This window comes from Rhinopithecus bieti, unplaced genomic scaffold (genome assembly GCF_001698545.2).
Source record: "Rhinopithecus bieti isolate Rb0 unplaced genomic scaffold, ASM169854v2 scaffold_3734, whole genome shotgun sequence".
Classification (NCBI taxonomy): Eukaryota; Metazoa; Chordata; class Mammalia; order Primates; family Cercopithecidae; genus Rhinopithecus; species Rhinopithecus bieti.
This window is the reverse complement of record NW_016804423.1, coordinates 3,240,499-3,268,052: the sequence shown is the minus strand read 5'-3', so window position 1 is coordinate 3,268,052 and position 27,554 is coordinate 3,240,499. Positions and strand designations below refer to the sequence as shown.

The window sequence follows — 27,554 nt, the reverse complement described above, 5'->3', positions numbered from 1 at the left end:
AAGCAGCAGCAGAAACATAAGGTAGTGAGAGAGGAGCCAGTGTAAGGAAGCTGGCATTGGCCCAGGGAAAATGGAATCCCCCTGTCTCTCTGTAGTGTCCCCTGGGTTTCCTGCACGTCTAAGATAATTTTAGGAAGGTCTCTTTTGCCCACAGGACTTCAGTAAGTCTTTCTCTAAATTAGGACTAGCAGCATTTTCCAACAGCCAAACACAAAGCTGTGTTTGCCCCTCCTTTTCCCCTTTACACGGGGAAATGCTGTAGCATTTACCTTAGTGGCCTGGGGTTTTAAGCCAGACTCAGAGAGGGCCGGTTGGGGGTTTTGTCTGCAGAACTCTTGGTTCTACAGGTGAAATTGTCCCTTTGCCCATTCTCACGTATTTCTTGGTCATCCTTTAAGGGCCTCTCCTGAGTGCAGTCATCTCAGCCTTCCATTTTCAGAGTTCATGAGGCTACTCAGTCACCCTCGTGCCTCTGTCCAGCCTCTCTGCAGAAGGAACCCTAAAGAAACAGGTCTGTTTGATGCTCCCCAGAGGCAGAAATAGTCTCTTTCTGCCTTGGCTGTCCCCACAAAGAAACCAGGAGCATCCTCTGGCTAAGTGTGTGTGTGTGTGTGTGTGTCTGTGAGGATGTGTGTGTAGGCGAGTGTACATCTGTTTCTATGTGTGTGGGGGGTACAAGTGTGTCTCTGTGTGTGCATGTGTACATCCATGTGTATGTGCATGTGTGTGTGCATCTGTGTGTCTGTGTGTGTGGGGTGCAAATGTGTCCACATGTGTGTGTGTGTGTGTGTGCATGTGTGAGGATGTGTGTGTAGGCGAGTTACATGTTTCTTATGTGTGTGCTGGCTGCAGGCGGTACAAGTGCGTCTCATATGTATCGTATGTCACGTGGTGTCATCGTTGTGTGCATGATGTACATCCATGGTGATATGTGCATGTGTGTGATGCGCCATCTGCATGTGTCCCCTACTGTGTGTCGGTGGTGCAAGTGGTGTGTCTACCATGTGCATTGTGTGGTCTGTGTGTGTGTGTGTGCGTCGGTGGTGAGATGTGTGTGCAGCGAGTGTACATCTGATTTCTATGTGTGTGTGTGGGGTTACAAGTGTGCTCTAATATATGGTATGTGCACGTGTGTCTCTGTGTGTGCAGTGTGTACATCCCATGGTATGTGCATGTGTGTGTGCGCATCTGTGTGTTGTGTGTGGGGGGGTGCAAGTGTGTGTCTACATTGTGCGTGTGTGTCTATGTGGTGTTGTGGGGGGTGTGCAAGTGCGTGTGCATCTGTGGTCTATGTGCGTGTGTGTTGCAATCTGTGTTCTGTATGTGTGTGTGGTTTGTGTGTGTCTATATGTGCATGTGTGTCTATTGCATGGTGGATGTTTGTGGCATCTGGATGGTGTGTGGGGTGTTAAAGTGGTGTGTCTAATATGTGGATGTGTGTTTCTGTATGTGCTGTGGCTGGGTGAGCATGTGTGTCTATGACAATGCATGTGTGTTGTTATTGTGTATGTGGGTACAGGGTGCATACGTATGTGTGTGTTCTCTCTCTCTTTTATCTCTATCATCTATCTCTGTATATTCCATGTAGATTGATAACATTTTCTGCATATAATATACATATCTATGTTTTACATATACAACAATTTATGTATTTTAGACGTGTATATATATTTGGTGGCTGAGGTTTATTCACCTACCCAGTGGTTAAAAGCAGAGTTTTAGAATCAGCAAGTTCTAGGTTTCACTCCCCACTTTGTTCCTAATGACCCTACCAGGTGCCTTCCGGCACATGCCTCAGTTTATCCATCTGTGAACCCTCCATGGCTTAGAGCAGTTTCCAGCCCCAGTGGCTCAGCAAACAAGTGTTGCTGTGTTTCTTCCCAGGGTGTTTTAGCTGCTCCGAGAGGTTCTGGAAGCATCTTCAGGGATGCTCTCTTAGGTTTGGTTCTGGTGATCCCACAAAGAATCTCCCAGGGGACCCCTGCCTTTCACCCAATCTGGAGCCAGTATCACTAGAAGGCGGGGAGGACAGACGGGGAAGGAGGGCTGGGCTAGTGGACCCAGTGCCATTGCGTCGCTGCGATACTCCTTCTTGACACCAGTTTGCAATGACTGCACCACGGCTGCTAATCAGCATCTCCTTCTAATCAGCATCTCCTTCTAATCAGCATCTCCTTCTAATCAGTATCTCCTTCTAATCAGCATTTCCTTCTAATCAGCATCTCCTTTATCTCATGGACAAACCACAGCTTCTGACGCAGTCCAGGCCGTGTGTTTGACCCTGTGCACGAACAGAAACCCTTTCCCGGATCTCACAGGGTCCCATTACTCCACAGTCAGGGATCCAAAAACACTCAACATGCGGAAAAATATTGTTACATAATATCTACCAGGTATCAGATAATCAGTCCATGAAATTCAAAAACACACATTCTTCTCTAATTCCCACATGGGAGATCACTGAACTGGGTAAAAGCAACAAAACAGGAATTCTATGGGTGGGGTTGAAACAATCCCTAGGAAAAAATGCAAATCTTTCAGACTGATCCACTATCCCTTTATCATCATTTACAGCTAGTTTTATCCAGTGGGAGAAAGCAGATAATTTGGGAAAAAAACCCACAGTAAGAATAAATACATTTTAATCTCATCTTTTATTAATAGTTCCATGACTGTACTCCTCATCCAAAGGATTTGCTTGCATTGCTGCCAACTAACTGCATTTATTTATGTAACAAGTTCTGTTGACGGCCCACTGTATTTCAGGCCTCGGGCAGATAAAGGTACCCAGGAATCATTCCATGAGGGCCGATGCAAGATGCCCCGAACTTGGACTGTGGGAACAGCAATGTCAGCTAAGGAAGACATGTTTCTGGGAGAAAAAGTGGATGATGGCAGGGCGCGGTGGCTCATGCCTGTAATCCCAGCACTTTGGGAGGCTGAGGTGGGTGGATCACCTGAGGTTAGGAGTTCGAGACCAGCCTGGCCAACATGGTAAAACCCATCTCTACTAAAAATACACAAATTAGCTGGGAATGGTGGCTTGTGCCTGTAATCCCAGCTACTTGGAAGGCTGAGGCAGGAGAATTGCTTGAACCCAGGAGGCAGAGGTTGCAGGGAGCCGAGATCACGCCACTGCACTCCAGCCTGGGTGATGGAGCAAAACTCTGTCTCAAAAACAAAAACAAACACAAACAAACAAACAAAAAGGCGGATGGTGGGTAAAGACAAATATTTCAAGTCTCTGGGAGTTACAATCATGACTTACAATCCTTGATCCTAAAGAATATAAAATCCTATCCATGGAGAAGATGCTTTAGCTAGACCCTGAAATGGGCCTCAATTGCAAAGGACAGAGGCCCCAGCCATGTGCAAGTGTGTGATACCTGCTGCGGGTCACCTGGTAGAAAGGGACAGGCCATCCTTATCCCCCAGAGACTAAGGCCTGGAGTGCAGACAGGGTGTGCAGAGCAGAACTGGCAGGGGCCAGGCAGAGGTGGCTCCACTCATGCTTCTCATTTCCAGTTATCAATGGCAGGGTGATGACAGGCAACCATGCAAGGCAACAGCCACTGGCCACTGGCCATCCTCATTCTGGGCCCCTTTCCCTTGGCCCCTAATTAACACAGAAGCTGTGGCCACTGAGAGGCTGGGACTCCGAATCCCACTGCCATGGCCTGCAGCAATGCAAAACTATGGCACATTTTTGTAAAAACTAAGAAATTAACATTGGTACAGAAATTAACATTATTACATTGAACTGCAGACTCCAGTAGAATCTCACCAGTTTTCCACTAGTGTAGTTTTCTGTCCCAGGACCCGCCCCAGGATATCACACTGCACTTAAAAGGAGCAGGTTTTACCAAAAAGCTTGTTGCTTCAAAAGCCAGCCTCATCCAAGGCAATAGAAGACACTGAAGCAGAGCACTCAGGAGCCACATGTGCAGGGAGCCTAAGTCCTCCACCAGCCACCTGCCAGCTGCCCATCCCTGTGGCCCATGGGGTTTCCTAAGCAGGCGGGAAGGGGGCTCCCGTTCTGTGCTGCCCAGGAGGGCACGAACGTACTGCCTGATGCGTTCCTAAGGGTGAGCGGGTGTGGGCAGCACCGGGCTCCTCCACAGTCATGTTTTCTGTCCTTGCAGCCACACTCTAATACAAGCCTGCCCTTCCATCATGGGCTCAGGAAACAACGGAACAGCCATTTCCCACCCCAGTGAGGAAGAGGCCCCATGACAGCTCCACCGGGCCTCCCACGCGGTGCTGAGAAACTCCACAGGGAAACCTCCTCATCTTCATAAATGACTCCAACCACGGCCAGGGGACAAAAATCCCTTTACTCAGGCTTCGCTTGGGTCTACCTCTCCTGTATTTTCCACTCAGCGAAAGGGACTTCTGTTCACTTACTCTATTAGAGAAAAGAATGGGAGCAACATTTTCCTCTTGCTGCCCACATCTGCTCACTCGAGAGTGGCTGTTTTTCAGCCTTCTCCACGCACTTGTCCATCTGACTCATGCACACCAAATGTGACTGGCTGATGACTTCTGGGAGCATTTTAAAATTCTGAAGCAATTGAGATTTGCAGAAGAGTTGCAAAGAGAGTACAGAGAGTCCCTGTATACCCTGCACCCAGACATCATGATGTCATATTGACATTTTATAAAACTATGGCACATTTTTGTAAAAACTAAGAAATTAACATTGGTACAGAAATTAACATTATCACACTGAACTGCAGACTCCACTAGAATCTCACCAGTTTTCCACTAGTGTAGTTTTTCTGTCCCAGGACCCGCCCCAGAATACCACACTGCACTTAAAAGGAGCAGGTTTTACCAAAAAGCTTGTTGCTTCAAAAGCCAGCCTCATCCAATAGAAGCCAGCCTCAGGCAATAGAAGACACTGAAGCAGAGCACTCAGGAGCCAGCCAGGAGCTCAGGAGACATAGGAGGGGCTAGAACCCAGCACCTGGGTAGGAGCCTGCTGGGTGGATATGGGCTGCTCGCACTTCCTTTGAAATTCACTCTCTGACCACATCAACAGGACTGGAGACACCCATGAAGTCTCCCTAAAATTAGACACTGCCTTCTTCTTTCATGGGTAATCAAAATAAAAATTACAGTCCTCCAGAGTCACCAATGAACTCAAGAGCAGTGAGACACTTAGGCTGTCACCTGTCCTGAGAGGGACTCATTAACTGAAGGGAGTGGCCACCAAAGGGAAACATCAAGAGGGGACTATCCAGGAACTCTGTCCTTTCTCTCCTCTCAACTGAGAAGTGTCACATATTTACTGGATTCCAGAAGCTTCGCGACACCATGAAGATAAAAAGTCCCATGTGGCATATTGATTTCTAAGTGAGGTCCTGGTGCAGGCTGGATAAATTCTATTCTGGAGCGTATCTGGAAGGGCTTTCTATCCCCAGCATCACAGAGGAGACCTCAGCTCACCCTCACAGGTCTTAGCACACCTGCACAGCCCAGCCCTCACCGCTGACTCTCTAACTTACTCATGGTATCCTGATCACCTGAGAGATCCATACCACACAACATTCTCTTCCAGGCTCCAGAGCCAAAGCACGTGAAGTGTCTTGCCCTGAAGTCAGAACCTGGTTAGCAACAGGCTGGATTAGACTTTATGGCCTCTCAAGACTATCGTGTCATTCCTGGTCCCTGATTCACAAGCTGAATCAGCCAAGGCCGGGGGTTGCAGACACTGCCTCCCACCTTCAGCAGTGATCACACAAGCAGACACCAGCAGACGCAAAGCAAGAGGCCAGTTTCAGAGCTTTCTCTAACCCTCTAATCAAAGACAAACATTCTTCTTCAGATAAAAAGAATGAGACATTCCCAAACCACTTTCTAGGTGGTGATCTCTTCATTATATTATCAACAGTGTTGAAAAGTTAAATCTCCATGGCACTTAGTTTTTCCCTTGATTTTCTCTATTATTTAAACTACACACTCATTTTCTTTCCCTCTCCCCAGAAACACAATTAAACACAGTCCTTTGATTTTTATTATTCAGCAAAATCTTTTTTTCTATTCTAGAACCTTTTCCTTGATCTTTACCTCTCTCTCTCTGATTGTAAACATAGCCACCTGGTCGTATAAAACCTGTTTCCTCTCCTGCGCTTTCCGGTTTGCCCTTCTTACCCACCTCTCGTTCTGGGATGCTGTTGACAAATCTCTGCTATTATTTATCGTGGCCAAGTCCTGCAAGCCACCCATGGAGGAAGACTTAGCCTCCAGAGAGCTGAAATACGCTTGTTTATCCACGGGCTGAGGAGGAACCCTGTGCTTTTCTCTTCTTCTCAGAGGGCCATCTTTTGAGCAATAGAGCTTCAGCTCCAGGAAATGTAGGAGAGAACTGTCCTTCCTGATCCTTACAGAAAGCTCTGGGCCTCACGCGGCACCGAACATCTCTTCCCTGTTCCAAAGTCTGCGGAAAGGACTTGCCACCGCAGCTGCTGGCTTGGAGGGCAAGGAAGGCGGTGGCAGCCAACAGGAAGGTCAGGCGAATTTCCTGGGGCTGGAGCCCCGAGGACAGCCTGGAAACTAAGCTGCAGGCAGGGGCCCCGCACTGATACCTACGTGAACCCATGTTTTTGTGGCCCCAGGTTCCGGGCAGAGGTCCTCAGGTGACCGCCCAGCCGGCTGCACATTTGATCCCTCAGGCTGCTGCCAGCCTCTGGAGATAGGTGACAATGCTCACAGCAGCTATAGTGAGTGCTTTTAAGCCTCCATGAAGGTTAGAACAGGCAGCCGAGGGGATATCCCTTAAACAGGCCCAGGGGATACCTCCTGGCACCCAGGCTGTGTCAGACCCTCCAAAGCACTTCACATGCACCCACACACCTCACAGCACTCCCATCTATGAGGTGGGTGGGATGAGTAACACCTCCGTTTTGGGGGAGAGAATGCAGAGGCTTGGTGAGTACCCACCCTAGGCGGCAGCCCCTCAGTTGCCCACTAAACTGAGAACTGCACCCCGTCACCTGCCTCAAGTCTGGGATGGGACCCCTGTGTCACATTGCCTTACACGAAGGCACTCTGTGCATCTTGGCACTGCATTCAAACAAGGGCACCTTTAGAAAAGGCACCTTGGACAGCAGGGAGTGTGCCCTGAGGTGCCCACACAAAGCACTTGGGTTCACACTGAGTCCAGAGCCCAGGCTGCCCCGTGGGATTTCAGCTTCCTTTCCTCCCTTTGGGAAAAGTCTTGCTTCTCTCCTTCACTCGGTGCCCCTGATCCTCAGAGTGGGAGAAGCAGAGGAGGAAGGAGCGGGAGAGCCTCCCTCCTAGGAATCAGTGCCAGCTGCACTTAGTCCAAGGTCAAGACCAAGGAGAAAGCACCCACACCCCAGGAGACTCAAAGACTGAAACTCAGGAGTGCCAAACTCCTGGCCACCTTTCAGGCCCTGGAAGCTCAGTATGGAGGAAGAGGTCTGGGTTCTAACCTGTTTCATTCAGTTACAAAGACAGGAACCTTAGGCAAGGGCTGCAAACCCTTTGTGCCTTTTCTCTCCTGTAAAATGGGGGTAATAATAGTTACCTAGCTCATCAGTGTGCTTTCTTGTGAGGATTAGAAGCATTAGTACAGAGAAATTGGCACACAGGAAGTGCCCAGTAAGTAATCACCCAGGCTCTTCACTACCCATCCTAGCTGCTTCTGAAACAAAACTCTTTAAGAACAAAACTCTTCCAGGACCGGGCGGCAGCCCTTCTTCCTGAACTCACCTACCCAGGAAAGAGTCCTTGCCATAATTAAGAAAAATCTTTAAGTTTTCTTAATTGATACAATACAGTTGAAAATCGAAACATTATTTCATGAGAAACAGCCATTAAAGCCAGTGGTTCCCAAGAAGTGAGTAAGCAGAAGACCAGCCCCTTGTTGAACATAACAAACTACAAGTCTCTTAACAACACAGATTAGTAGGTCCCTAGTAAAATGATTAAAAAGATTTATTTTTATTTGTTGAGTTAGAATCTAAATCCCAGGGAAATGAAGTGAATTGGCAAGTAATGTCAACTGCCTCTCAACCCAGTACTCTAGCTCAGTGGTTCCCAGATTCTGGTATCATGTGGGAAGGCGGGGAGTCCTGGACTCCACCCCGGAATGTCTGACCAGAAGGTCTGAGATGGGGACCTGACTTCTTAAAAAGCCTTTCCAGCTGATTTATGTCTGGGGGTCTAAGGCGCCTGCACTTTGAGAAGCTCTGCTGGGCGATCAATGTTCTTGGTCCCATCCCAAGATCAAAGAGTCAAAGAGACTGAGGGTGAGCTTGCAGCATTGATGAAGTTTTGGGGAGGAACAGAGGTGTCCTACCTGCCTTAGGGTACTTGGCCTCTGTAAGAAGCTGTACTTCTTCAGAGTACGGAAACTGAGGCTCCGGATTTAAGAAATTAGGGCAGAGCTATGTTTAATATCTAGGGTTTTTTTCTGTTGCTATTTGTTTTTTTGTTTTGTTTTGTTCTGTTTTTAGACAGACTCTTGCTCCGTCTCCCAGACTGGAGTGTGGTGGGGCTATTCTGACTCACTGTAACCTCCGTCTCCTGGGTTCAAGGAATTCTTAAGCCTCAGCCTCCTGAGTAGCTGGAATTACAGGCATGCACCACCATGCCTGGCTAATTTTTTGTATTTTAGTAGATACAGGGTTTTACTGTGTTTCTTCCAGGGTGGTCTCGAACTCCTGAGCTCAGGCAATCCGCAGGCCTCAGCCTCCCAAAGTGCTAAGATTATAGGCGTGAGCCGCCGCGCCCAGGCTAATACCTAGGTTTTTTGAAGACCTAGGTGGTTGCTGGTCTTTCCGCCAATTTCAGGATGAGTTCACAAAAGAATTCCTGGGACTCCCACCACCCTTAGGCATGAACATATGGAAATTATAAAAGTGGCTCTAGCGGACAAAGGGATGCGGGTGTCAGTACAACCAAAGCACACACAGCCCGATTCGGTATTTTCTAGGGATGGCCCCCTTCTTTGAGTGTGTGTGCGTGCACGTGCATGCACTGCTTCTGGTTCATAAATCTGAGACAAGTCTTACACGCAGTACAGACATGTGCATTAGAATTCACAGGGTCACTGGGCTAGTTCAAATATCTAGGTTCTGATCTTAAGTCGGGGCTGGGACGGAGAGACACAACTGAACTGGAAGAAAACTTTGGCCTGGAGTGCTCTGGTCAAAGTCTCCGAGTCCTCCTCTTACTTCCCAACCTGGGCTTTGAACCGGAGCCAACAGCAGCGGAAAAGTAAAGGTAGCAGCTCTTTCCCAAGTGGGAGTAGCTCCTCATCACTCACTGCCCTTAAAATCCTGGTTTGTTTTCCATTAGGGCAGAACGATGTAAAAACAACAGAATTCAAACGAAATCATGAACACCTTTCCCCTTTGTATCTGCGAGCTGCTCTGGCACAGTGCGCGCTGAGGAGGGTGGGGTCGTTTCCAGGAGGAATCTACCTGGGTCCTGGCTGCCACAGGCAGAGCTACTCCATAGGCCACAGTAAGGCGACGAGGGGCAGCCGACATCTCGAAAGCTCCCTACGCTTCCAGCTCCTGTCTAAACATTTGAGTACTGCACTAAATTCACCCACCAAACCTGTTCATTTTAGCCATGGTTACATAAAGCTCAGTAAAAGTGGCTCCTACTCTTTAAACAAAACGTAGAAAATGTACAAAGCCTCTTGCAGGGCAGTGGCCAACTGCACCCACGGTATCGGCAGGGCTGTGCATGGCCGGCGTGGGGGGCAGGCTCCGCGAGCAGGGTCCCAGAGTGGCGCCCGGAGCAGATCTGCCAGGGCCGGAACACGACTTGGGAGAAAACGCGGCTTTTCTGCCATTGTTCCCTCGCAATGGTTCAATTCAAACAATACTAAGGTTGTCTTGTTCGCCTCCTCGCCCCGCCCCTTTACCCAGAGACTCCCATTTAAAAACAAAAAAACCCTCAGCCCGTGACAGAGCCTCCCCACCAGCTCCCGAGTTCCAGGAAAACTGTTTTCGCCCTAAGCCTGGCGTCTCACTGCCAAGTGACTGACATTCTTTCCTGGCCTCTATGGCTGCCGCTTTTCCCAAAGCAACGAAAACGGTGCCTCAGGCTACATTTTAAGTTCTCAGCTCCCTTGAAAGGGCCGATGCCTGCAAAGCACAGGATTGACGCGGGGAACCCACGGGAAGGAAAGGCGGAAAGCACGATGAGGGAAGAGCAAGCCTTCTCAGAACCCGGGTGGGCAGGCTGGCGAACACCCACTCTCCCACACACTCGGGAGCGCACGGACGAGCCGCCGTCTCCAAGGCCACTCAAACGTCCCAACCATTCTCGGGCGCGCAAGTCCAAGAGCGTGGAGCGGGAGCCAGGACTTACCGCCAAGACGCCCTGGGCAAGGAACCCCACGGTCACTGTCCCCAGCAGCAGCCACCTGCACGAGAAAGGGAGAAAGAGGCACGTGAACGTGCGGGCCCGGCTTGTCAGTCCCCGAGAGTTACAGGGAAGGGCCCATGCGCGGGGGACCCACGGGGACCAGGCAGAAAGTCGCTTACCGCCGTAGGGCAGGGCCGGCCACCGCGCGCTGGTCTCTCCCCATGCTGGCGGTTTGTCCACTCTGGGCCCCGGTCAGTCCCTCTTAGCCTAGAGGCGAGAGACAAAGCGAGTTTAGCGCAGGATGAGGGACGCAGCCCATCCTCACCGTTGGTATCCGTCCGCGAGACGCGGGGACGGCGCGGGGCGCCCCCCGCATGCAGGGGTGACCAGAAGGCCGTCCCCCCACGACCCGGAAAGAAGGAGAGCCTCCTGTTAGGCCCCTGTGGGTGCTGCCTGGCCGAGCAGCTCGGTCTCCGCTCCCCCACCCTCCCCCTTTCTACTCCCAAGCACGAGAGCGTGCAGCGCTAGCCTGCACAGGGCGCTCCAACCCGGTGCTCTCGGGCCAGGGTCTGGGCGCCGCTCGGGGGTCGCTCTCACCTCAGGGTCGGCTTCAGGGGCTGCTGCCCGCGCGCATTGGCCCTTCCAGAAGCACCCGCCGGCGGCACACCGGCAGGGCGGCCGGCCTTGCTGGACTCCCTGGGCGGCGGCCCCGGGAGCTCGGGCGGCCCCTCTCGGTCCGCGGCCTGGATCCGCGAGCGCGCGGCTGGGACGCGGGAGCCTCTGAGTGCGGAGCGCGGAGCCCTGGTGTCCCGGCGCACAGCGGCCACACTCCCGAGCCCGCGTCCCGCCCCTCTACCCGCTCCGCAGGTCCTCCCCTTTGAGGCGCCCGCGCACCGCCGGGGGAGGGCAGCGCCAACAAATTGGGAGCTCGGCCCGCCGCGCTCAAGGTCTCCCGCTTGGAGCCGCCGCACCCGGGACGGTGCGCCAGCGGCTGGAAGTCCGGCCTTCCGAGAGCTAGCTGCCCGCCGCGGCCCCGCACGCCCGGCAGCAGTCCCCCGCCGTCCCCCGCCGCCTCGGGCGCGCCACCATGGGGCCCCGGCTCAGCGTCTGGCTGCTGCTGCTGCCCGCCGCCCTTCTGCTCCACGAGGAGCACAGCCGGGCCGCTGCGAAGGTGAGTCCCGGCCAGCTCCGCTCCCCGCGTCCCGCCCTGAGCCTGGGCGCCCCGAGAGGCCCCTTTGTCCGCGCCGGGAGCCGTCCGCCTGCCCCTTGGCGGTCGCGCGTGGCAGGGCCAGGTGCATTCTCTGGGCCGGTGCTCGCTGGGGGTCCCTGTAGGCTACGATCGCGCATTGGTGGACCGAGCCTCCTTTGTTATGGTATGGGTACTGGAGAGTTAGGGAACTCCTCCGGGGAAAGAAGGAGAAACAGCCCGCGGTGTGGCGGGGAGAGGGTGCCGGGGAGCCGGCGGGATTTGAACCCGCGTCGCGGTGATGCTCGGCGACTGGGCGCCTTCACCCGTCCCGGGTGCGCGAGGGAGTTGGGGGCGGGAGGGGCGGGAGCGCCCACCTCGCGCTGCTCAGAGACCCACATTGGGAGCTCCAAGCTCCTAGCGCCTGGGAGCAGCTTTGGGCGTATTTCTCCTTGTCTGGAGACCCTGGTGGCTGAGGCTGAAAAGCTCTGGGCCCTTTGCCTGGAAACAGCTGTATCTGAGCTTTCCCACGACTGCTGCCTAAGGCGCGCTCCAAGGCAGAAGTAGGGCTCTTCTGGACGCCCCGCTTGAAGAAGCCACCATCCTCAACTCGTTGCCTTCTATTAAGATATTTTTTAAAAAATTATAGCCACATTCATATTTGAGCATGAAACCAAAGTGAAACTCCATGTCATTGTTCCATGCACAAATTGTTTTTCTAGTTTTCATTTCCTCTGGTTATGTGCTTGCCCAGAAAGGATCTGGGAGATCGGTTTGCAGGAGTCGAGGCTTCCAGCCGTGGACAAGCCTGGACTGACCGTTGTTTCCTTTTTTCCTTCCCCTCCGAGAGAGTAAAGACTTCAGCTGTTGCTCAGTGTCACAGCCATGCAGTCCCACAGTCCGGAAGGTGTGGCTTCTGAACACATTTTGCAGTTTCTCCCTCAAATGCTTAAAAATGATTTTTGCTACTTACCAGATTTTCCATACTTATTATTTTACTGTTCTTAATCTTGTTCTTTGTTTTCCTCTTTAAAAAATTTTTTTCTTCTCTCCTGGAAGAATGATACTCACTAAATCCACCTAACTGTATAGAAATTGTTAACTGTTACATGCCAGAGAGAACTGGTGATATACATCTCCTAATTGAGAGCTTGTCTCCCTGGAGGCAACTTCTCCATTGGGGGCTTTTACGTTACATCAGCAATTAACTTGAGATTGTTCCTCCTAGCCCAGTCTCCCCAAACTTCATAGCCGGTTATTTAAACACCCTTTGGTAATGATGACAAAACTTTCCAGAGAGCAGGCTTGAGAGCACTTTATTTTGGTCTAGAAATATTGACCAAAAGCTATTGGACGCTTCCAAGGTTCGAGATGGTGAAGCCTGATGATGGTAAGGTAAATCAGAGAAAGTTCTTCATTGGGAAATAGGAGCTGTTTGCATTTCGATTTTCTGATGGATAATGTTAGCAAAGCAAAGCTAACTGTAAGAGCTGACTTTCCAAACATCCAGGACTGTAGAAAGAAAGAACCACTCAGTTACGCAAATCCTGTTCTCACCCGGGAAATCAAATGCATTAATATTGAGTTGGAGATAATTTTACTTCCCTTTAATCGTTTCCTAAAACTCAATTACATTCCCGGCCACTGGCTTTGCTGTGTCCCTTGAGGTGCCATGGACTGATTGTAAGAAATGCAGCATGTGGGCACTTCTGATCACAGCTGACCTCACACATATTATCGTTACTCTGTATTTGCCCTGGTTAAATTAGAGAAAAGTGCTTGATGTGCAGATGACGTATTGGTATACAAGAAAATCACTTAAAACTGAATCTGCCTAATTTAAAAATTTGTCTCACTTTTCATGCCATCAATAACATTTTGGCTTACCTCCTTCCAAAATCAGCTGTTACATGTACCATAACACTGAAATAGCTTCAACACTGATCCAAGCAAAACATAATTTAACAGTACATTTTGAATGATAAGATGCTGAGGATTTGATCAGATCCTAATTCAGAAGCCAGTGCAAGTGACTGTTGGCTTACCTCTCCTTTGCACTGTCTGAATCACACTTCACTTGCATTTGTACATCCAGACATCACCTGCTGTGTGCCAGGCATGAATTGCACTTACTGTTTTTTCTTCATGAAAGGCTATTTAATTTTGTATTTGCTGTATCTGCTATGGTCATATTGTTTATGTACTCATGGGTGGATTTTCTAAACTATTAATTTCATCCCATGCTGAACCTACCACTCTACTCCCCACTCCTCCCTTCCTCCACTTTTCTTTAGCAAGAAAGGAGGAATAGCTTGCAGGCTCCAGACAGACACGTGCCAGTAGTGTTCTGATGGCAAGCACCCTCTGCTCTTAGTCACACAGTTGCACTGGGTGGAATGAACCCTTCCTTCAGCAGCCTTCACACTCCCCTCTAGCTGGTTCTGTGTAATGCTTCTTAACAGATTATTTCTCAGGATTAGAAATGTGAACTTTCCCCTCAGTGTGGTGATGCTTGTCCAGTAATATTGTCATCTCCTGACCATTAGTCACCACCTCTGGGACTGAATGACCTAGAGTTCAAACTAAGTGAGATTTCATTTCCATATAAGTATGGACCATGTTCTACTGGAAATGTAGTTTAGATGAGAAGGCTGGTTTCTGAATCAGTCCCAACAAGAGCAGCATCGCCCAGGATCTCAGGAGTGATACTGGTGAAGATATTCCTTACGTCTGCAAGCTGTTTATTAATAGATGGAATTGGACTAGGGTGAAGGGATATAACTTTAAGACCGACCAGAAGGCACAGTGTTCATGTGCTCTGGCTAGATTCACAGAATTACCAGTGCTATGCATTATTAATAGTTACATGTACACAGAATGAGCGTGCTTTAGGCACCAGAGGATCTTACATTTATACCTGCTTTAAAAAGCAGAAGATTTGGGGGTACTCATCGAACTCTATACCTCAGTTTCCCTGACAGATCTGTCCCGTCCTCACACGGACCCGTTTGTGCCTTCCTTCATTCCACACATGCATCTGGAACACCTCCTTCCTGCCGTGACCTTGCCAGGTGCTGGCTGTGCGGCAGGGACTCACCCCCACTCTCTGTCCACAGGACGGTCTAGTGAGAAATATTGGAAAAGAAACAGACAAATCTAACTCAGGCTGGTAAATGTCACAATCAAGGGAATCGAAGGGCTATAGGAACACCGAATCCAGCTTTGAGGAACTCAGAGGAAACTTCTGGGAGGGCCTTCTGCCTCTGAGACGTGAGAGAGAAATGGGAACTATACACCCGCATGTCATGTCCATGTGCGCTGTGATGGTGTACTCTCCACAGAAAGCATGGCCATTCTGCCTGTCCACTCTCAAGTCTAAGGGTCTTTGCACTGAAAGATGACCTTCAAGTTTGCTCCTTTGAGATACCAAGATGTCATTGTTTCTATGATTAACAATCTTGGTGGCTGAACTTTGCTCTCAGAGGGGTGGAAAGAATTGGAAGGGTAGGGTTTAGGAGACCAGTGATAAAAAAGAGCTCCCAGCTCCAACTGAGGCCCCAGTATGTGGTCCTGTCCCTTTTCTCGGAGGTGGCAGGTAGGCAGGCAGGGGATGTTTGGAAAGTTGCGGCATGGATGACTGATTCTAGTCAGGAGTGCCTTTAGGAACTGACCCAGAAAACCTACCCTTACTTGGGCCAGGCCATGAGGGAATTCACAAAACCCTACATTATTCATTAACAAGACTGTTGGCAAATTTCTGAGAACTGGCAAGGATAGTCATAACAAGTTCAGTTATTTAGTTAAGAGCTGGTGAAGATTTTGCAGACAAATGGAACCCACCAGTGATGATCTAAGACAAACCTTTGTAGACAGTGGAAGAACATTACGAAGTGAATAGTGGTTTTGATGAATTCTATGATGTTTGTTATAATAATTGTTCCCCAAATTGAAGAAGGATTAACCTCTTTAAAATGTCTCACAAGGAGATTTGGTATTTTGAGTTCTTGAGCTAGAGTCAGCTCAAGCAACAATAGAATATCTAAAATAATGTTAGAGCATTGTTCTTCCTGCTATTATTAAACAACCACGAAAAAATGTCAACTATAGAACAATACAAAAGACATATTCCTACCATTCTTATGCATACAATGAAAAGGGATATAAACCAGAACATGTTTTAATGGTGAGTTTCTTTTGAGGCTTTTGACACGGTAGGAATGACTTTGGGGTGAAGACTTTGATACTATGGTACACAGTGAGCTGGTTCCAGCCTCGTTTCCCTCCATTGTTCTCCTCGTCCTAACTCTGGGACGTGGGTCCCTCCTAGTGCTCTTTCCGTGTCTCTGCTTCTGTCTTCTTCCTCTTCCCATGCCCCTCAGTGTGGGTGAGCTGTAGGGGCAGCCCTGCATGCTTCTCTTTGTTCTTTGCACTCTCTAACTTCCACCGGGGATCTGCTCCATGGTGCACCATTACTCCCTGAAGGGGGCTCCAGACCTCCTTCTTGAACTCCAGTTCAATGTCTTCACATTTCCATGCAATACCTCCCCTTGGCTGTCTTGCTTTGATCTCAAACCGAGCAAATATGTTCGGGACTGAACTCATCTTTCACCCAGACTGACCACCCTTCCTAACTCTGCCATTTTGGTCCTGGTGTGCCCCCTGATGTTTCTGGATACAGAGCCCAGAGACTATGAGGCTTTAGCCTTTCCTCTTTACCTTCCGTGTCTGCTCAGTCACAGAGTCTCCCACTTCTTCTTTCTGGATGCTTCCCAGAGGCACCCGTAGCTTTCCCTTCCCATGGCTGGGACTCCCTTCCCATGGCTGGGACTCCTTTCCAGCTCTCTTTGCCTTGTGCCAGGATCACCACTGAACCCTCTTGGCCCTACCCCTCCTCCCAGCTCTCCTGCTCTCCAGCCCATCCCTCAGGCTGTGAGAGGCTAATTGCCTTCAGTTCCCTCAGTTATGGCCATAGACTTGCTGGTTCAGTATCTGCCGATGGCCACCTACTGTCTCACTGGGGCTGCACCTCTTTTGGGCTTGGCTGTGCGTTCCCTTTGTGGTTCGGATCTGTCAAATTTTTCTGGCCTCATTCCTTGCTACTCCTCGACATACGGCTTTGGTAACTGTAAGGAAGGACTCATCTCTGCGTTCCACGGAAGCTGTTTCATCTTCTCCTGCTCCCCGGCCTACAGTGTCCTCTTGTCTTCCCTCGGCTTGCATGCATTCCACTGAAGCTCCTAAAACAGTGCAGCCTGCCCCTTTTCCATGCAGTCCCCTCTCGAGTCAGACAGAGTGGTAATGTGAAATATTGTTGACTATCTGGATTTTAAAAAATCTGGCCTAAATTGCAATTCTTGCTCTGCCATTCAGTAGCAGTGTAATCTCTTTGAGCTTGGAGTCTCTGATACATATAGTGAGGGTAATCGCCATGTCCAGGGAGAGCATGCGCACATAAAGTAAGAACTCGAGAAATGCTGGTTGTGGTTGCTGCCACATGGCTTGGAGTTACATTGTCATTTGTGTCTTGGTTCCAACACTTGCCAGGACATATCTTCTTTTTAAAGCACCCCACCATGTTTGGGAGCGTGCCCAACACAGAGGAGAAAATCGGGAATTAATTACTTGTGATTGGTTCAATTTTCTAGCTGCCATTCTCTTGGGAGTCCCCCCTCCAACCCCAGGAGTGTCCTAGAGGGAGCGCCTGCTGGCTTACACTGTCCCCCCCTGTGGTATTATTAGTGAACACAAAGATGAATCTGGGCAAACGAGGGTGTTTCCCCTTAATTTGGAATTTGGCGTAGATATTCCACCACAGACTAAACATGACTTGGAAATATGTACGCTGCTGAACACTTTATGTAAATAGTTTATTCCGTGGTTTAGTAATATTCTCTGTGGAAGCTTTGCTGGATTTGGTTTTTAATCTGCATACTATAAAAACATTTTATTTTATCTGAGTTTTAAAGCTCACTTTATCTTTAAGGTACAAGACAAATGCCAAGTGTCCAAATCAGTTATTAAAGCAGTCTTTTCCAGGCCACTTGGGCTTTTGTGTATCTGTTGTTGCACCTCTTACCTGATAAAGGAGGACTGTTCAACCTCCTCATCTTCCGTTGCTCTTGGAATCAGTACATTGTTCATTTGTAAAATTATCATTGTTTAGTAATACATGTACATACATATCTTAGTGTACCATGGCCACTTATTTTAGCAAGGACCACAGCCAGAGATACTGGCTGTGAGCTGGAAGCATCCAGTTTGATGTCAGTTGCTCTATTTTCATTTCACTAAATACACCAACAATTGGGGAAGCCATTTGTATATTCACTCATAGAGAGTGCAGCTAACTTAAATAAACATTGCCCAATTCAGCAGAAGATCTGGAGGCACAGTATTCCTGTATTAGACACAATTAAAATTGTTTAAAGATTTTATTAAGTTTTTGCTTTAGAAAACAAGGATATTCCTTTGTGAAGAACAAAACCCAGTGTGTTCTAGCTGTAATTCAATGTTTTGAAAGCTATTTCCACAAACTTTTCCCAGCAGCCACGCTCATCCCCAGAGATGATCCACATTCAGAAAGAAATGACAGATGATGCACGTTCAGAGAAGAATACTATGTGTCTTCACTGCAGAAAGATAAACCTTATGTAACACTCCCATTCAGCACACGGGGCATTTTTGAAGGTACTAGGTCGGTATTTGTTTCTGTTTCAGCGTTGTACAGATAAACCCAATGATAACCATTTTGGTATTTTTCCTTCATATTTATTGAATAAATAATACTAATATCTAATCTAATTGGTGGAAGATTTGGCTTTTACATCTCTAATAATTATTTATATATATTACTATGTAATATGATAATCAAAATTTATTTTAAAATCCACAGTTCCCCTTGTATGCAAGTAATGATTTATTTCTGAGCACAGGAGCATTTATTGTCACATCATCCAAGAGCACCAGCTTTGAAATGTCATTTTAAAATATAAACAGCTCTTTTTTATCATTAGCTTGAAGTTTTGAGTTGCATTTTAGAATTTTTTAAAGAATGCAATGCCATTTTAGTGTTGCAGAATTAATATTGAGTTGTGTGTGACATACTTGCTACCACCAGACTGAGGACCTTACATTTAGTCTGGCAAAAGAAAAGTCTGTTTGTCAAAGAAGCTGGCATTAACGGGTCAGATGTGGACACAACTTTTTGGAAAGGCGATGGCAGTGCGTCAACTACATCCAGAGAGGAGACGGTCCAGGGACACGCTGGTTGTGCACCAGTCACAGGCCCTGCAGGGAAACGTGTGGGCCCTGGTCTTCCTCATCTATATGATGGGGATGAGGGCAGTTGCTTTCCTTAGGGAGCAAATGTAAGGATTAAGTGAGTTAATGTCTGTGAAGCATTTATACCCAGCTTGCTTTGTGCCAGGTACTACTCTTAAATTAAAGACAACTTCAGAAGCATAAACAGCAAAGTAATGACATCGAGACCCCTTGGGGCCGGAAAGGCCCACACAAGGATCTCCTTCACCAGCCGTTGTCCAACATGAGCTCACATCAGCATCAGCTGGAGGGCTCCATGAAACAGCTCCAGAGCTTCTGTTTTTGGAGGTGTGGGGCATTCCGAGAATCTGCATTCCTAGCAGGAGAGGCTGCGGCTACTGATAGCCTGACTTCTTTCACTGCGGTGGCAGCGGCTTGCGCAGCGTTAGGTGCAGGCCTGCACCTGTTAGTTTGCACTCACTTTGAGGCTGAGCCCCTGCGTGTAACATGGCCCTCCCAGTACTTCTTTGTCCTTTTTTTCCATTGGTTTCTGCTGCTGCCCACAATGCCGGTTCCAGCTGTGTGGTGCAGTTTGGAAGGTCAGATGGGCGGGGGGAAGAAGGCTCCAGAAACGTGCATGTGAGGTATCAAGAAGTGGAGGCTCCTGAGTGAATCTGGAGAGGGCTGGGCTGATGGCAAGTGAGCACAGAGGTGCCTGGAGCAGACTCTGTCCTCCGTGGCCTTCTCCCCTCTTCGGGAGCCTGGCATGGGTTTCTCAGAACTGATCTGCTTTCAAAGTCTGAGTTTTGCCGTCCTCTATGGCGAGCCTGTGAGCTCGCACACCTGCTTAGGATCCGCTCAGTGCCCTAGCTCAGAGGCCGACCCAGGGCAGAACCAGTCGGTGGGCCCTGGGACGCAGGACCCTGAGTATGGGTCCTCTACCTCCCTCCCACCTCCTCCAGGCCCAGGCACTCGGCTTCCTGGTGAGGAATCTTAGGACTACCAAATCCAGTTTCTGGAGATTAAAGACCCTTCAGCGTTAGTGGTTTAAAATAACTCCTAAATTTTAGTCCACTGGCCTGTACAGTGAAGATAAACTTACCAAAGCAGGAAAATGGGTCAGTGATGGGGGAAAATACCATCCACAGAATGGTTTGTTGAGCCTCAGCATCCGATTTATTTCGGATACATACACAAACCCTGTCCAGAATCAATAATATTCTCTGGAAAAGGGGATGACACAGTTTTTATTACATAGGATATGTAGTGGGCTATCTTCTTGAAGTATTTCTCATTCCTAACTTATCTCTAACAAACATGTTTTTCATGTAAACATTATGCTAATGCCAGATGCTTTTTATCAATTGTTGAAGCCAGTCTAGTCTGACTAAATAGCCATTGGGCGCCTCCATAATAATTAGATTTTGTTTTCCCAAATAGTTGAAAATAATAAGATTGTATTTCTTCTGGAATTTAGGCTTTTAAAACTTTTTAAAAAATTTTATAATTCATACTTCTTTATTATTTCATGTTGATCATAGATATTTTCTCTTTTTTCATGGAGGTTATCAAGTAATATATTACGATATATGGATTTTTTTTCTCTTGACTAGATCATTTATTTAAAACATAAATAACTTTGGGTATTGTCCTAGACAAGAAGCCAGTTTGTAACCAAAAGCCCATTTCTTTCTTTTCTTTTCACTTTTTTTCACATCAATGAACTTAAAACGATTAAGAGTAAGAATTCAGATGAAAACAAAGTAGAAAGTAATAGTTTGATAGCTCAGTATCTTGTTCCTGGCATTGAAAATTTGTTCAATAAATATGTGTTCAGTGCTTACTCTGGATTAGGAAATATGCAGGTGGTTAGGATTGTTCTTATACTTTGCAGTTGGACATGTGCCCGAATTAAAGTGAGAGTAATTTTGGTAATGGTATGATAGATGTTATGTTGAAAATTTAGCACTTGCAGTGTTCTCTTCTGGCTCCAGATCTTTTCATTTAGTTTCTGAGACTCTGCAAAGGGCATCGTACGGTTTTGGACTCTGGATTCAGATGAGATGGATTTGAATTCTTGATGACAGTTTTAATGATGGATTTTAATAACAAAATTAATAAAAATAAATTTATTTGTCCAAATAGCAGCTAGCTGTTTGACGTTGGGCAACCTTCTTAACTGCTCTGTGCCTCAGTTTCCCCATCTATCCATGAGGGATGATAATGTATTCCTTTATTGTGTGGTGAAGGTCGCAGACAGGTGATGCTGGTTAATGAGTGCCTGCCAGAAACATTTCATACTGTGAAGTAGATCTTTGGTCTTCCTCTTGTTTCTTGGCATACAACTCCTAAAATTCTTGGAATCTCTGAAGTGATAAGTGTCTTTGTATGTTAATGAGTTGACTGGTGGCTGCCCCGCCCACCCACCACCCGCAGCTTCAGAGGTGGGCTGGTCCCTGGGAAAGACCAAGGCAGGCTAAAGGATGGATTCAGCCCCATTCACCACCTCTGGGGAGAGGGGCTGGGTAGGAGGTTGAGTTAATTACCAGTAGCCAATGATTTAATCAATCACGTCCCTGTAAGGAGGCTTCCATGAAAGCCCAAAAAGACTGGGCTTGGGGAGCTTCAGGCAGCTGAAGATGTGGAGCTGTTCCTAGAGGGTGGCGTGCCCTGGTAGGGCTGGAAGCTCCGCCCCTTCCCCTACACCTTGCACTGTGCCTCTCTTCCATGCTCTGGCTGTTCCTCTGTGGCCTTTGTAATACAGTAGCCTTTATAATAAATCAGTGAACATAAGGGTTTCCCTGAGTTCTGTGACCCTTCCTAGCAGATTAATCAAACCCCAGGAGGGGTTCATGGAGATTCCAATTTATAACCGATGGACAGAAGAATAGGTGACAATTTATTCCTGACAATGGGGTCTGAAGTGGGGCAATCTTGTGGGACTGAGCCTTCATCTGTGGGAGCTGATACTGTCTTCAGATAGATGGAATCAGAATTGAGTGGAATTCAAGGAAGCCCAGCTGGTCTCCCCTGAAGAACTGATTGCTTACATGGTATGTGGGGAAACCTCCCACACAGCTGGTGTCAGAAGCTTGTTGTGAGAGCAGAGGAAAAACTGTTCTGCCTCTCTGTATCTTCAGATGAGCGTTCAAAAAATGTTAGCTTTTACTACTGGTTGCATGATTATGCTATTGATATTCATATGTACTTAAAACTATGAAGACTGAAAAACATCTTTCTTTTACTATGACTTTATTTCTTAAAATGAGATCAGCTTCTTGGATAATTTACAAAATATTGGGATTATAATGATATTAAAACAATTAAATACATCTTGAGTGCATAATTTTTGAGGGCACAATTCTATTCCTAACGTATTCCAAGATGGAGCCCTAGGCTTTGAGAAGAAAACAGTTTCTGCCTTTTATCATGCTGAACTAGAAATTATTTAAAAGGATGTCCCTCTTTGCTATTTTAGGGATGGTTCACCCTCCCAAATTCAGCTTTGTTAAAATAGTTGTAAATGTAAGGAAGACACTGGAGTCCTTTATAGGAAATTGTGTCTACTTCGTGTCTCTAAAGTACATTCATGAGACTAACAGACATTGAATTGTTTCAATTTTTGGAAATTTTGAAATATCTCTCCAGTAGGAAATGGGTTTGCAGGGTTCTTCTGTCTTCCCTGGGAATGAAGCAAAGCTGGCCATGGGAAATACCACTTGGATTTAGGATGGATGAAACCATCAGATGTGGAAATACCAGATGTGGGAATGGGAGGGAGGCTGTGGACAGCAAATGTGTTTCTCCAGTATGCAAGACTTCCTGGCACTTTGATGAGGATGTTGAGTGTCACAACTGTAATGATGCAAGAATATTGTCCTTTGCCTTAAAATTGTGTTGCTCTTTGGCCATGTTAGCCGGACCCTGTGTGAAGGGACAGGAGGCAGGCAGAGAGAAGAGATGCTTTTGTAATCATCAGGGACACACCCCAGACCTCTAGTTCCACAGGACCCAAGTGGTTGTGCCCCCGTCGCTGCACAATGGCAACCCTCAGGGATAGACTGTCACAATGTATGGCAGCACCAAGAAATTAGGGGCTCGTCTCCTCCAGCTCAGCACCTGCTCAAACCTGGAGGAGTTCTGGTCACAATGAGCACTTGAGCCCTTTTTGAGAGTCAAAATTAAAATATGGTTCTGAGGACCAAGGCTTACAAGGTTTCCTGGGCAAAAAAAAAAACCCCTAATTTGTGAGTTAGGGATAAATGAATCAGAAACATGAAAACTGTTGCTGTGAGAATGCTCAGAGGCTTAAACAAGGAAACACAGGTCAAAGTTCTTGGCAAAATATGTTGGCGAATTGTCCTGGACAATTGGCAGTGCATGTCCCACATTATCCTGCAACAGTGACAAGCTGTTAATAAGGGAAAGGGTATAACGTGAAAAGCTCTGATGAACTGTGTTAGGTTACAGAGTCTTTTGGGTGGAAAATAATTGTAGAAATGGTCCTTAATTTGATTCCTTAATTGGGAATTGTCTTCTTAAAATGTCAGAGTGAGGAAGATCAGCTGGTGTTTCCAATATGTTCAAACAGCATGTTCAAAAGTGCAGCCCTGAGTTTGGGTTGCTGTATCTGAGCCTAACTGCCATCTCCGAGCAGAGTCAAGTGTCATCTCAAGTCAGATGATAGGCAGTAACTCCTAGAAGATAATGTCAAATTTTTAATACAACATTTTCTAGTCCTGTATGATGTGCACTTGTGCCATTTCAGAAATTGTAGCATTAACTTGAAAGCTGTAGTTGACAAAGCAAAGTAATTAGGTTGAGTTTCTTATTATTCATAGCCTTCTAGGTAGATGCAGCAGCCGCTAGCTCTACAACATTTTACCAACTCTTCCCCGGGTCAGAGTGATGCCACAGGTGCGAGCCCCCAGCTTTGGCAGCCTGCAGACATCCAGAAACACTTCTCTAGGTGCCACAGCCCTACGCATCTTTGGTCACATTTGCCTAAGCTTTGGGACTTTGCTAATTTGCATGGGAGGGCTAAGCCTCCAGCCCCCAATGGTGGCACTGGGGAGTGGACTAAGCGTTCCTGCAAGGTGACCTTGAATGGAATCCAGCATTTATCACTAGTTGAAAAAGAGTGCGCTTTTAGGGGGTACTCTGGGTAAGTTGTGTAGGTGGGAATTGAGATTTTTTTAAAATAACAACCAATTTATTTTCTCACAGTTCTAGAATCTACTTATGAATTTGAGGCATGATATCTTTGGCTGTTAAGTGACATACATTACCTGGCAGTTGCCTTTGCATGCTAGTGAGAACCCTGGACATGTCCTGTTTCTTCTGACCCTTTACATACAGATAATTGACTTGATGACCCATTGATCCCACCTGCCTACCTGCCAGTCGTCATCCTTTGAGTTCCTGTCCCTCCCTATGTGTTGAGGGAGGGACCTGGTGGGAGATGATTAGATTATGGGGGCAGTTTTCCCCCATGCTGGTCTCATAATAGTGAGTGAGTTCTCATGAGATTTGATGGTTTTAAAACTTGCACTGTCTCCTTCGCTCTCTCTCCTGCTACCATGTAAGACATGCCTTGCCTCCCCTTTGCCTTCCACCATGATTGTAAGTTTCCTGAGGTCTACCAGCTATGTAGAACTGTCAGTTAATTAAATCTCCTTTCTTTATAAATTATCCAGTCTCAAGTAGTGTCTTTATAGCAGTGTGAGAATGGACTAATAAAAACACCCACCCCTAGATTAGAAATATATGAAAAGTTGAGAGTCAAGAAACTATAGTCCAGTCTAGACCACAGCATGGCCTCTTTTGGCGGGGGGTCTGTGAACCCCTTGAGATCATATGCACATTTTTATGAATCTGCGCACAAGTACATTTTTAAGAAGACAATGCCTGGAACTTTTATCACATTCTCAGAGATGTATGCCACAGACTGCTGGTCTAGAGGGACTTGGTAGCAGATTTTTATAGTAAGAACTGTTGAAAGGATTTCCCAAGGAAGAAGACCCTGAATTTGGCAGTAGATAAGAATAGAGCTAAATTTGACAATGCTTCCAAAGCTTTGGCTCTCAGCTGCAGGCAGGATGCAAGCACTTCTGAGGGTGGTGGGAAAGTCCATCGGGAAGACAGTTTTGGCGAATGTTAATCTTATTGTTTGTATAAAATGTTTGGCATGAATCTCTTGAAAGGCATGTGTGCAGACCCCATCTTCTCAGCTGCATTTTGGTTTCTTTCTCCATGCCCCTCCAGGGATGGCACAGTATCTGAGCATCGCCATGTAGAATCTATGCTCAGTAAGTGTCTGCTGATTGACTAATTGGTTGTCAAGGTCATGCTAGAAAATGGAAATTTGAAGGTGAATCTATATTGGTTCATCTGCAGATGGTGGAACCCGGTGATTATGATTACTCTAGGAACCCAGCTCAGAGCTCTTGAAGAGGCAGACATGAAGTAAATAACTCACTAAAGAAGCTGGGTCTGGTCACAGAAGAGATGTTTCTGTGAACACTTTTATGAAAGAGTGCTATGAACTTGGGGGCAGTCAGGGCTGTGCACACTTAGTGAAGGCCATTGCATTTTCAGCACTTGCTGTGGGGTGGGTGATAAAGAAACCGGCAAGTCTAGTCCCTGCCACATGGTCAGCGTCGCAGGGCCAAGAAGGCGTTGGGAGAGGGCTGACTCATGGTCTGCTTTGCCCAGGCCAGCATGGTCCATGCCGTGACGTGGGTGAAATTACTAATGGTGCTCCCATGCACCCCTAGCACATGCCGACATGATGATGAGTTCTGTGGACAGCCAGCTGTGAGGAGATGGCGTGGTTAAAGCTCCCTTGCCATTGCCACCCAGTTGTAGAAGAATATGGCAGATTCATGGTTGCTGAGAAATGCTGAAGAAATGAAAAGACAAGATCAAGAGTTTGGACAAATTTAGTGCAAAACATAAAGATGATCAAAGAGACAAGTGGGTGGTTAACGTGATGCCAGGCTACTTGGCATCAGTGCACTTTTTCTAGGCACCAGGTCCTCGACACACCTTAAGGTCAGGAGGTGAAGCCCCAGTGTTCTCGGACAGGTGAGGTGGGAGCTCTGAGTGTCCTGAGGAGAGGGGCGGGCAGGACACTCACGTCTGTGCACGTGCTTCAGGTCAGGACAGCCCCACCCGCCCTGTGGGCACCTCTATGTTGGTCTAAGTGCAAAGAGACCCACTCTTAGGGGACATGCAATCACCCTTGGCTTCTGCCACTGCATGGTGACCCCTCTGCCGAGTTTCACTGGCCAACCCAGGCAAGGGAGAGTAGCAGACTGTCCATCATCACTGGCAGGATAGATCCAAAAGTGACACCATCATTTTAAAAAGCGGGCTGGTCCGAATGTAGTGATACTGAGAGATCATTGATCACAACCAGTTACAGATTTCTTTGTTCCTTTTCCAATCTCCACTTGACTAATGGTGCTCTCATGCACCCAAGCTTCACTTGCTAAGCTTGAAAATGTAAAACAAAATAAAAACTAAAATAAAAGTGGAGTGGAGAGTGGGTCTGGTAGAGGTGTGGACAGGGATGATAAGCTGGAGGTGACTCCAGAGTGAGTGCTCAGAGATTTTGGTCACCTGGGGTGGTTGATGAGTAGTTTGAGAGTGAAGTTAGAGTCCAAAGGGAAGGAAGGATTGAGGAAGCCGGAGGAGCCTGTGGAAGGAATGCTATGGGTTTGTAACCTTTTAAGGGAATCTTGAGTCTAGTGTAAGCATGGTGGTCATTAGATGCACTGATTAAGAGGGTAAATCATAAAAGAAATTATGACTTGGACATAAAATTTAAACAGTGCAAGGACATTTTAATGATAAAACAAATGCTACACAGATTGTGTTCCCTCTGGAGAGTCTGGAAATCAAAACCCCAGAAGCCACCAGCCGAGCACTTGTTAGCTTGCAACGTGCTTACGTGTGCCTGTGTAGCTTAATGTGTTCACACTGGTTGTCTCACCAGGAAAATTAACTTTAAAAGGCCTTCAACTAGGCTTTAATGAAGTGGAAAAGATGGCAAAACCTACACAGTAGCATGTCAAAATTACCCAACATGAAACAGGACTCTTCTGTTTAGAACACTCCGAGTCACCTTCGGAAGGAGTGACGCCCATGCTAGGGTGCTGTGCCCTTCGGCAGCTTCCTTCCAGCCAACCCTTCCCTTCACACCCCTTTTCAGAAGCAGACCCTCTGTTATTACTTTCCGGGGCCTTAAAACCCACCTGCTTGTCCTCCATGAGGATGTGGGTGAAGCGCTAACCCTCATTCCCTGTCCCGGATCTGTCCACTGGAGGCAGAACACGTTTCTATTGGAAGACTGAGGAAGAAGCAGTGGATGGTCCCCACGAGCCACCTTGAGGAGCAGCCTGGGCTCCTGAGCATCTCATGTTCCTTTTCTTCTTGAGTTTTCCATGCAGCAGGAGCCTGAGACGTTGGTATTTAGCCCCAAAGGTGGCTGTGGGTATTCTCTATGCGCTTTTGGACTTTAACCCAACATACAGATAAGTGTAATTTGCAGTGTAACATCTGACATGTTGAGCTCTTTACATATTCTGTAAAGGATGAGCCTGCAATGCCACTGATTTGGAGTATCTCATCCGTTGTCTTGGGTGAGGAAACACTGACAACTGACCAAGAAATTGGTGAATTCAAGTCCTGCAAAGAGCTTCCTGAGAAGGCGGACAGGAAAAGTAACAGGGCAGCCTGGGGTGGTGGGGGGTGG

The 27,554-nt window shown here is 47.5% G+C and overlaps 2 protein-coding genes across 2 annotated transcripts in view; one reads left to right on the top strand and one right to left on the bottom strand.

Moving 5' to 3' along the window:
- COL4A2 (collagen type IV alpha 2 chain) overlaps positions 1 to 11,202 on the bottom strand; it is a 208,468-nt gene extending 197,266 nt beyond the window's left edge. The window contains exons 1-3 of the mRNA XM_017868195.1: positions 10,948 to 11,202; positions 10,530 to 10,617; positions 10,354 to 10,408 (exon numbers count right to left, since the gene is read on the bottom strand). Coding sequence (XP_017723684.1) covers positions 10,354 to 10,408; positions 10,530 to 10,573 — 99 coding nt within the window. The 5' untranslated portion in view covers positions 10,574 to 10,617; positions 10,948 to 11,202. The remainder of the gene's footprint in view (positions 1 to 10,353; positions 10,409 to 10,529; positions 10,618 to 10,947) is intronic.
- A 76-nt stretch (positions 11,203 to 11,278) lies between these two features.
- COL4A1 (collagen type IV alpha 1 chain) overlaps positions 11,279 to 27,554 on the top strand; it is a 157,318-nt gene continuing 141,042 nt past the window's right edge. The window contains 1 exon segment of the mRNA XM_017868194.1: positions 11,279 to 11,521. Coding sequence (XP_017723683.1) covers positions 11,438 to 11,521 — 84 coding nt within the window. The 5' untranslated portion in view covers positions 11,279 to 11,437.